At 39.0% G+C, this 11,729-nt stretch overlaps 1 protein-coding gene across 1 annotated transcript; it reads left to right on the top strand.

Moving 5' to 3' along the window:
- The first annotated feature begins 8,424 nt into the window (after positions 1-8,424).
- On the top strand, positions 8,425-11,503 carry LOC113172047 (E3 ubiquitin/ISG15 ligase TRIM25-like). Its single transcript, XM_026374852.1, has one exon. The coding sequence runs from the start codon at positions 8,665-8,667 to the stop codon at positions 10,327-10,329; it is 1,665 nt and encodes a 554-aa protein (XP_026230637.1). The 5' UTR covers positions 8,425-8,664; the 3' UTR covers positions 10,330-11,503.
- The last annotated feature ends 226 nt before the right edge of the window (positions 11,504-11,729 follow it).

Here is an 11,729-nt window from a genome sequence, read left to right as displayed (position 1 = left end):
TCTTAGCTCAGAGGTTGACTTGCTGAATCCATGGTAATGTATTTCCAATGTATCCGTGTTGCACCAGTGATGTATATTTTAGATTATAATGCTCAGAGGGAAAAACAGGCTGGTATTTGAAAGATTTCAGCTTTAACGTAAACTTTTTATAGCTTATTCAGCCCCAGTGGAGATCAAAACTGAAACCCCGTCAGGTCCCTTCACACTGCGCTGCAGAAGAAATGGGACCCCTAACCCTTGCAGAGTTAGTACCACACTTTACCCGCTGAGCATCGCTGCAATTAAGTTAAATGGGCACACAGACCATATTGCTAATGTTTTCATGAAGACAGAGCCCCAGAGAAGTGCGGAGATTGCAGAATCCATCAGTGAAATTGCACACTGACATGCCCCACTAAGTTTGACTGCACGATGGAGCTCACTTATCCAAAATGCATCCAATATACAAACATGTCCAAATGCATGATGTGTCATCAGAAAACCTCTGACAGGCTCATCACAGACAGCAGCTGTTTGTTCCATGTTGGATCATCATAATCCTCGTTGAAAGCAGGACAATCAAATCATTTCTCTGACTAGATTTTACAGCCAACAAATGACAGTTTGTTAATTTGACTGAAAAGTCAGCAAAAGGGGATTTTTATAGCCAAACGGGAATTTATTTTTACTGAAAAGCCCACAGCTTCATCCTGTCATCAGTACACAGAGAGAAATCCCTATTAACATAATAATTTCATCATATAATTAACAGACTAATCCCTAACGTGGTAACAGAATTTCAGTTTTTGGTAACAAAGGAGCTGAAATGATATAAATTAACTGTTTTCTAGTTCGACCAGAGGCAGCAAACCAACATGTTTACAATATCAGCAGCATTTCAGTTTGATAGTAGACTGAAATACAGTCTTTGAAATGCTCAGGCTGCTTATGTTTTGAGACTTTTATCTCTTTTTCTCTCCTACGGTGCCAATTATCTCTATTCATGCATGTCACATGTTGCATGCAGATATACTGTACAGTACCCAGTGAGCAAAGGCAAATCACAACACTACTGTACGGGTTGCATTAGCATGGGGAATTAAATAAAGCAAAAACCAATTATCACTTATAAACGCTCACATATCTACACATATCTTTCATCAAATGATAATTATGTTCACCTCTCGTGTTTCTGCTTGTTTTCTGCACAATTAATGGAGCATCTCTTTTCTTGAAAGTGTAGCTGACCCACTTCTGTTTTGCTTCTTTTACTCGTGTGATTTTTTTCAAGTAAACATGATGTGAAAAGATTAAATTTCTGTTTGAAGATGAAGGAGTACACTTTCCCTTCTGCCGTGCGTTCACAGAGCTCTGTTGTAAACATGTGAGAAGAAGCTGTCGCCTTCTGTTTCTGAAATGACAGCTGGCATTGAAGTGCAGCTCATTGTTGGACACAGTGGAAGTATTAGTTAAATGCATTCTGGCCTTTAAATGGTGGGATTGGAGGAGCTCCATTTAGTAATGATTTTCTAGAAGCATTTGTTTTCCAATGAGGACGCGCTTTCATGTGCAAAAAAAGGCCACAGGTCATTAATGAAAGTGGAGCAGGATTAGCGCACTTTGAATAACCATTGGAGTTAATACAAAAGCCATCATGGAGTAATCTGCAGCATTTACTGAGGATTAGCAAGTGGAGAACAATGCCAGTTTAATCTTGAAAAGGCCGACCTGTTGCCCAGACGACTGTAATTATGATTACGAGTGTTCCTCACGATGAGACATTTTATTTATCCACAAACAGGATATAACAAATTTAACATCAGTAGATTGTTAATAGTGTTAAATGAAACTGAACGATGAATTAAACCAGTGTCCATTGAACTTTAATTCAGATTTTAGTTCTACCAGTTGAGACTTTGCTCTACCTGTGTTGTGTTGTGCTCCATCTTTAACACCCATATCGGTCATTTGTCCCCAACACTGTCACAACAAAAGTCACCATTTGTTGTTCAGAGTCCCCTTTTTGATGTCTGGAGTCAAAATGGCTGCTGGAAACGTACATTTTTAACGGATGTTACAAAAGACAGACGTCATTTTTAACATGGTGTAAAACTCCCTGGAGGAGCTGCACGTCTATTTATCTATTTATAAGTTGAGCTCTTTGTTATCTTTAGTTGTGCCTCAGTATCCTTTTCAGTCCCCTTTTAGTCACCATATGTTTAGGTGAACCTTCACCACCCATGACCCTGTTGATGACCCCTTGGCCCCTCTTTTAGTAGAAACTGAGCATTTAGTTTGGATGATAGTGTGGACTATGCTGTGCAAATCTGCAGCTTGACTTTATTATTTCTGTTATCAATAACAATACTTGGCATTAAATTAATGTAACATGGATTGGTCACGTCTACTCCAATCCACCTTTTATGCCATGCATCTGTGAGCTGAATATAAATAAATTGATTGTGTTTTGCACTGACTGAGATTAGACAATTTGACCACATGTTCCAAAATCAGCATTTGCAATCTAAAGACCTGGGAGCGAAGGTCAGTGCTGGAGAAGGAGTGAATCTGCAGCGTCCAGTGGTTTTATTCAGGTGAGAGTTTTAACTCTGTAACAGACCTGTGCTGGAGCCAGCGAGCGTTCAGCCTCAAGAGCAAAAGAGAAACAAGAATCTCCTACAACTTTAGAGCAAATCTATTTATTGTAATAAAATAATTATAAAATCCTTCAGGATGTGAGAAAGTGGCGTAACGAGAAAACACAAATTCAAACGTGACACACAGACACTTTGATGATGTAATGTACGGTAATAACTCAATAAATATGAAAATGCTGCAGGTAAATTACAGAATTTAGGATCATTTTAAAGACGCCACACGAGGCTGTAAAACAGTAAATCTCCCACATGAATGTGAATATTATTATTAAATCAGTGTCACAGTCACAATCCCTCCTGCTTTTACCACATGAAGTTCAACAAGCTGCTGCACTCACCTTTGCCTTTACTCCTCCTCCTCCTCTTCCTCTTGGACTTTCCTCTCACATCATTCTCCATGTTTCTGCTGCAGGTCCCACGCACCGGTGCCATTCAGCAGATTAGTATCTTTCCTGTTTTCTGCAGTTTGTCCTCTGCTGCCTCTTCTCCTCTGTTTGTCTGAGTGCAGCTCTGCAGCTCAGACCCGTTCAGCGTCTGACTTCTCCCCCCTGCTGCCGGCTTTAGGAGGCAGGCGGCTGTTTAGGCAGTGACATCATGGGGAGAGGACGAGCTCCGAGTTTCGTGGCATCAGCTGGTCGACAGTAAAACATTTACCAACCTGCACAAGCAGCTTATGAGCCGTTAAACCGTAGAACTTACTAAATACTTATGTTTTTCTACTTTTTGATGATCTTGTTTTTATCGTTTTGTATTTTTTAACCATCATCTTGTTATTAAGTACTGTTTGTGTGTTTTTTTTTTATGTTATATGATATATTCCTTAATCTACAAAAGCTTTGTTGAACAAAACAACAATAATAAAAGCATAAAACCACTTTTTAATCTGACTGCTGCCTCATAATCTCAGATTTTCTTCACACAACCAAGATTTTGCCAGCACACGTCACCGTTTTGCTTCTTATTGATTTGAAAACCTCAGTAGAACAAAGATTTTAATGACAACGAGACAGAGAGGGCAAATGAATCATTTATTATTTAAGTAAAGAGTCAACAGAAGGTCAACAGGTCAGAAATTCCTTATTCTAATGTTACAACAGTGAATGTAAGAAAGTAAACTAATGCAACAGAATACTTGTTAATGATTAAACAGAAGTGTGCGTAGCACTAATAGTTTATTTTAGTAATAGTAACCACATCTCACATCCCACTAGAGGTCCTTAATTTATCAGCCCCGGATGTATTATGTAATTCATTAGCCCCTGTTTGTGCCTCTCAGGTACTTTGGAGCTCTCTGCATGAGGAAAACAGCGCATGGCGACACAAGCTAAATCCTGCATCGTCTACGTGGTCCGAGTAAAAAACGATCCAGTTCGGTTCTGGAAAAGCTGAATGTTTGTCTGTTTCTCTGTGAGCACAATGTCGTCTTCACAAAAACAAAGATGGTGGCAGGAAACAGTTTTGTCTTTCAAAGACTCCCTGTCGTTTACTTTTGTTTTCAGAGTTTTTATCTATCATCATTTTCTGTCAATGTCTATCATGTCTATGTAGAATAGTCCAGGATAAGAACAGGCTCTACGGTGTTGTTTCATGGTTTATATGGAACGTTTTCACTACAGAAACTTGGAGTTGTGGATTTAATTATTCACTCAGCGTAAACATCAGTTATTGGGGCTTAAATCATTTTAACAAGCTGACACTGACACAGTATCTGAGTGAAAACATCAATAACGAGCCGGATACAACAAAGAAGAACTTTAAAATATAAAAACTATTTCAAACATCTGACTCCAGACCTTCTCCTCTAATTTGAACTATTCACCATTTTGCATCATAATTCCCACTTTGCATAATCTTCCCCAGTCCGCTTCCAATTAATAGCAGTTGTTTAATCCCTGCCAATCACCTTTTCTCCAACTGGTAATCTGCGCGGATTCAAATCTGCCTCCTCTGTGTTTCTCGTCAGCATCATTGTATCGTAGGTATCATCACATTTCATCATTTCACTTCTTCTCTCCGGCCCTTGGTGTTTTTCTGTCCTTTTCTTTTGCAGGTTTCTGGTGACTGACTTCTGCAGAAGATTATGCTGCTTATTCTGAAGGTGGTATGTTTTATGGATCACGTTGAGCCTGTGGGAGTCACATATCTTGTACGACTCCTGAAGCTCCACTGCTCCATCCATGATTATCCACCGCTGTCTCTTACCTTCAGTCCTTGTGTTCTGTATGTAAATCTGAGCGTAGAAGGGGGAGACGAGGGATGATTTGAAGGCAGCTGTAACGCTCCCTCATTTATTTGACTTGCCTTTGGAGGATTATTCTAATTTGTAGCTGGAGAAGTGCGAGGGATTTGACTAAAGCTCAGGTAAAAGCGTGTACAGGAGAGCTGTGTTTGTCACTGACTAAAATGAAAATGTGCAGACACTGTAACACAGGGCTGGTGAGTAGGTGGTCAGTCCTCCATGAAGTACTGAGAGTGTTTTATGACATCGATGGCTCCCAGTGGACCAACCAAGTACTGAAGTGACCATTACTGTCACATGTGAATAAAAATGTTGAGGTCAGTGAAATCATACAGTTTGAAATGTTCCAACTGTTTTGGTTTCTAACATTTTCATTTGTATGTTGTCTAATAAACACTTTTATAGCTGTCGTCTGATGTGTCAAAGGTTTACAGAATCAGATGCTTGTCAACCTTCATGCAATGGAATTTAAATATCATGGTAAAAATAACACGTCTAACATTCACTCCTGCTGTTTGAAGACGCCCAAAGTAGGTGAGACACTTTAGCATCGTGCAGACGCAACAGAGAAGCTATTACTGCGCCTGATGAAAAACAGATAGATTGTACTGTATTTCAGCCTGTGGCTAAGACCCCACAGGGCAGAGACAATGAAGTGCTCTCCAAAATGAGCTCAACGTCCCAGCAAATAGGACGCTGCACTTCCCAGCGCACTCCTCGGGCCAAACATTATCCTGTACATTAGATTCATCTGGGTGTTTGTCTGCAGAGAGCTGCTGCTGCAGCCTGCAGGCACACGCTCTCCACCTTGTTCAGTCAGGTTTGGTGCTGAGGAAGATTTGGCTGCATGTTCAGGCTGAATGAAGCTGTGTTGTCGCTTTATCTGGAAATTTGTGTCTTAGCACATCATTGGCATATTTCTGTTATATTCCAGTTTTCAACATGTTGTTTCTGGCTTGATTTATTATTTGTGAGGGACGTTTCATCCTCATTTTGCTTTTTGACGATATTATTTTCTAATTTTGACATAGTTTATTTAATTGAGTCTAATTTACTCTGAGGGGTGGGGCAGGGGCAACACACTTCCTGACATTAGCCATCGTTTTCAACACTTTATGGTTCGGTAGATGGGCTGCTCGTGGGTGGGACGCCAGTGAGGAATGATGTTCTTGTTGCTCCCACTGTTTGATTGGTTTTGAACTGACTTCAACCTCTTTTGCATTTTGTGTAATGTGTCTGTTCTATGAGTGTAAGAACTGTGGATAATTAGAAGTTTCACTACTCCCACACATTTTTTTAAGTGCAGTTCAGTTTACAGTTCAGGTGCTGAACAGTCGCTGATTGACATGAGATTTGGTTCATATATAAAAACACTTAAGTGTAAAATAACGATGTGTCTGAACGTTACTGTCACATCCTTTTTAAAAAAAGTATTGGTGTAATGATGTTTAATGCTCTCTAAAACTTGAGCCACTTGTTAAACACGTCAAAGCTTTAAAACAGTCAGGAGTCAGTTGACTTCTGGTTCTATTTCCTGTTTCCTTTGTTCTATTTTGTCCTTTTTTCCTTTTTCTGTTTTAATGCACTAACTTTAAAGTAAATTTAATTACTGTATATCCTTCCTTCATCTCTCTTTCCTTATGTTTTCATAATTGTGTGTGTATGTGTGTGTGTGTGTGTGTGTGCGGATGAGGGGTGCGTTAGTTTTATTGTTTTTCAGAGCGGTGCTGTAAAGTCACGCTCCAGTGAAGTGGCGGGGAGTTTCATTACGCTGTGAATAACGATCACACCGTGATTAAGTTGATTAGATTTCATGAATATTTGAAAGCCTAATCAAATTTCTGATTAAATATTTACTGGTGGTTTCCTTCCTGACAGACTGGGAGATCGTATCACGTCTCCCAAAAGGTTTACTGTACTCTATTGGAAAGTCTTTATGTCTTAACGCTTCACTCAAGTATAATTTAAATGCTTTTAAATGCTAATCAGGTTTATTACCTTTATTATGTTATTGTTTACATGAGTACAGTGGCAGGAAAAAGTATGTGAACCTTTTGGAATTTAGTGGTTTTCTGTATTAACTGATCTGATCTTCTTCTAAGTCAAGAGTATTAACAAATATAATGTGTCATAAGTAACAGCACAAAAAAATCTGATCTTTTATGTATTTATTGAGAAACAACCATAAAAACCACACATACTTTTTCCACGCGAGTGGAAAAAGTATGTGAACCCTATGAATAATGACCTTAAATGGAATCAGGTGATAGCAAACCTGGACTCTTGTTAAGAAAATGAATTTGCAGGTCTGGACTAGAGCTACGACTGATAAAAACCACTCTAACTTCATGAGTAAGCTTTGCACAAGAATAATATACATATGCGAGCCATGCCTTGCTAAAAGAAGCTTTCAGAGGATCTACGATGATCTTGATTTACATAAACCTGTAAAGGGTTGCAAGGTGATGTCAAAGAAAAATTCACAAGTCTACAGTTAAACAAACGATCTACACTATTTCTAATTAATCTCTACAACATTTTTTATGATAATCTGAAGGTTTGTGGAATGAATCTGGACTGTGACACATTTGATGTCAGATGATATTTCTGTTGATTTTTCACATGATGCACATTTGACACATGATCAGATGATGCTGTATTGAGTCTTTCTTTTTTGATTAATATTTATTTGATGTTCATTGGGAATTCTCACACTGAATCTAAAATGAATCCGCAAATACTTCAAATTGCACTTGAGTCATTGTCGCTGCACTTTAAAGAGTCATTACCGAAAATGTGGAACACCGGCGGCTCCAAGTGGTAGAAGGAGGGAACTGTGTGACGTGTGGCTTTTTAAATCACATCCGGCAGCAGGGAAGCAAACAGAAATACATTATCCTATAATAGAATAAACTAAATGTTGCATGTGCACATGTCCATGATCCAGTTTTATATATATAGAGGGAAATAAACTGAAAACAAAGTCCTGACAATTTCTAATTGGGTGATGGAGACTTTTCATACACTCATTATGTAGGTGAAAATATAAAATGACACATTATGGTCATTCGATAATGAGGGAATGCATAATAATGCATATGTTTAAAAATGTGTTGTAATTATTTTAATCCTTAAAATTGACTTAACGTCTAAATGTTAGTGGCTTCTTTTCGTGCTCAGCAACATGTCTGCCACTGAAGTTAATTTATTCTCTTCTGTCACCCCCTTGCAAACATTTGGATAAGATATCTTCCAGTGAACAGCTGGTGCGTAGAACGAAGTTGATCAAATTACTGCAGAGAGCTTGAAGTCACTCTGCGATTCCAGTTAATGCTGATAAGTGAAACCTTACGGTCCAATTAGCTCATCGCTGAATTACAAGCTATTGGTTAAGATACAGGGGTGTTTTGCTTCTTACCAAACTATCTGTACGTTTCCTTACATTGCTCTGTGTCCTGCATTTGGGTTCAACCTGCCTGGTCTGAGCTGCTATTGAGGAAGTTACATGCTCCATTACTTAAAAAACACATAGAAAATGTGTCAAACCGCTCCTGTTCCTGGAATGAACCAAAGCCTGATGACCCTCCCTTTACTTCCTGCTCTCAAACACAGTGAGCTCCACTCTGTCCATTTATTTCCTTGTTCCCTCCTCTTCACATCTACAGTTTGAGGATGGGTGGAACCAACATGTGGTGAAGTGTAAGAGCTGACAGACTCCATTCACTGCACAAACACATGTTGTTGATCAGAGCTCAAACTAGTTCAGTTCTAAGAAAGTAAAACTTTGAAATGGCGCAGAAAGGAGTTCAGCTGGACCAAGAAACCTTCTCTTGTTCGATCTGTCTGGATCTACTGAAGGATCCTGTGACTATTCCCTGTGGACACAGTTACTGTATGAACTGTATTAACAGTTTCTGGGATGAAGAGGATGGTAAGAAACTCTACAGCTGCCCTCAGTGTAGACAGACCTTCACACCGAGACCTGTGCTGGTTAAAAACACCATGTTAGCAGTTTTAGTGGAGGAGCTGAAGAAGACTGGACTCCAAGCTGCTCCTGCTGATCACTGCTATGCTGGACCTGAAGATGTGGCCTGTGATGTCTGCACTGGGAGAAAACTGAAAGCTCTCAAGTCCTGTCGTCAATGTCTGGTTTCATACTGTGAGAAACACCTTCAGCCTCATTATGATGTAGTTCAGTTAACGAAACACAAACTGGTGGAGCCCTCCAAGAAGCTCCAGGAGAACATCTGCTCTCGTCACGATGAGGTGATGAAGATGTTCTGTCGTACTGATCAGCAGTGTATCTGTTATCTCTGCTCTGTGGATCAACATAAAGGTCACGACACAGTCTCAGCTGCAGCAGAAAGGACTGAGAGGCAGAGAGAGCTGGAGGGGAGTCGACAAAAACTCCAGCAGAGAATCCAGGACAGAGAGAAAGAGGTGAAGCTGCTTCAACAGGAGGTGGAGGCTATCAATCACTCTGCTGGTAAAACAGTGGAGCACAGTGAGAAGATCTTCACTCAGCTGATTGGTCTCATTGACAAAAGAAGGTCTGATGTGAAGCAGCAGATCAGATCCCAGCAGGAAACTGAAGTGAGTCGAGTCAAAGAGCTTCAGGAGAAGCTGGAGCAGGAGATCACTGAGCTGAAGAGGAAAGACGCTGAGCTGGAGCAGCTCTCACACACAGAGGATCACAACCAGTTTCTAAATGATTACTTTTCACTTACATGTCTCAATGAATCCAAAGACTTCTCCATGATCCTGATCTACCCAATTACTTTGCACCACTTTGATGTAGTGACAGAAGCTGTATCAGAGCTCAGAGATAAACTACAGGACATTCTGAATGCGGAATGGACAAATGTTGTAATAGCAATTTCTAAAGTGGATGTTTTGCTTTCACAAGAGCCCAAGACCAGAGATGAGTTGTTCAAATTTTCTTCTAAAATCACACTGGATCCAAACACAGCAAACACATATTTATCACTATCTGAAGAGTACAGAAAAGTTACATTTATGACAACAGAACAATGGTATTTTTATCACCCAGACAGATTCAATGTGAGGCATCAGGTCCTGAGTAGAGAGAGTCTGACTGGACGTTGTTACTGGGAGGTGGAAAAGGACGTTGGAGGAGTTTCAGTAGTGGTCTCATACAAAGACAGCGACACTGCAAATGAAACATTTGGAAACTCTGACAAGTCCTGGGTGTTAAATTTTTACAAATACCGTTATGAATTCAGGCATAACAACATCACATCTCATCTTTCTGGTCCTCAGTCTTCTAGAGTTGGAGTTTACCTTAATCACAGAGCAGGTGTTCTGTCCTTCTACAGCGTCTCTGAAACCATGACTCTCCTCCACAGAGTCCAGACCACATTCACTCAGCCTCTCTATGCTGGACTACGTCTTTATGGTCCTCCTGGAAACACTGCTCAGCTATGTGAGCTTTAGGCAACTTTTACTGAACAGATCATTCTCATTGATTTCATCTAGAATTTTTGTGTCTAACTGCTATAATACTAACTATCCAGTTATTCTTCTTTAAAACAGCCCTGGAGGATGATGATCCCAGAAAAATGCTAGTAAACAAGTTCTACAACTAAAAATATATAATATATATTTAGAGTCATATGTACACTGTGTGCTAAGTGTACTAAATATTATTCCTCTGCTGTTGATACATACTCTATATATCAGAAAGTCTGTACATTTATTAAGTTAATAACTAAATCTAAAAAAGTGTTTTCTATATGTTATACTACCAATCATTCTATGTTTTGTCTGCTATTTGCCGATGTGAATTAGTCCAGTAGAGGTCACTCTTTAAATGCATACTACACCAACAGGTCTGGTGCAATTTTCTCTAGGGGTTATTCTATTTCATTCTTAGACACAGGTGTGGTTCCAGCTTTGTAGCCTCTACTGTTTCACCATGTCAGTGCTCCTACCTGGAAAGTCAGCTCCAGGTTTGGAGTGGAAATGAATCTTAACTCACCTGAAGAGAGCTTAACAAGAATTTTGATCCACATCTGATCAGATTTGTGCCTCACTAATGCTTTTGTTTCACAGTGGGGTCAAACTTTCATGTTCATAGTGTTGAATTGTGTTCAGTAATTAAAGTGTCTACGTAGATACTGACATTGTTGGCACATTTCCACAGTCTTTATTGCTCTTTGTGTTGTCCTTTATGCAAATAGACACTGCAACTCACAAATATTTTTCAAATGACATCATGTGTGGGTGTAATTTGCAGGGTGTGTTCAGGTGTTGTCACATTCAGACATGTAGATAAAGTTGCTAATTACTTATTGCAAAAATTCAATTTAATCAAATTTTATTTAACTTGTAGCTTTTCACGTGTTCACTGTCAAAGACAAAGAAACTCAAATAAGTACACCTTTGACTGTAACAGATAAGATCCAGTGTATTACACAAATTCCTCTAATTGATTAATATTACTTTTGTTGTGAATTTGAATAACTTTTTTATTTTTGGATTAATACACACATAATGCCTGGGATTATGGTGATTGTTATGCTTGATTTTGAGTGTTTTAACAGATCTGAATGCTTTATATGAGAATGTTTCAGTGTTTGCAGAATAAAAACGAGTGTGATTGAATAAACAGCTATATTTAAATGGTTTACTTAACAAGATAGAATTATACTTAATGTATAACGGACTCAGATCAGGGTTTTTATCTTTCTGCATTTTGTGTTGTTAGTCAGTCGTAACCTATTGTATTTAATTAGCACTATATATTTCAAATAACTCTTTTCAACTTCATCAATAATGATTTATTATAAATCAATTTAGACTACATCTCTTCAGATTTGTAAAGCCTGTATTTG

Source organism: Anabas testudineus, chromosome 17 (assembly GCF_900324465.2).
Source record: "Anabas testudineus chromosome 17, fAnaTes1.2, whole genome shotgun sequence".
NCBI lineage: Eukaryota > Metazoa > Chordata > Actinopteri > Anabantiformes > Anabantidae > Anabas > Anabas testudineus.
This window is presented reverse-complemented; position numbering and strand designations above follow the sequence as displayed.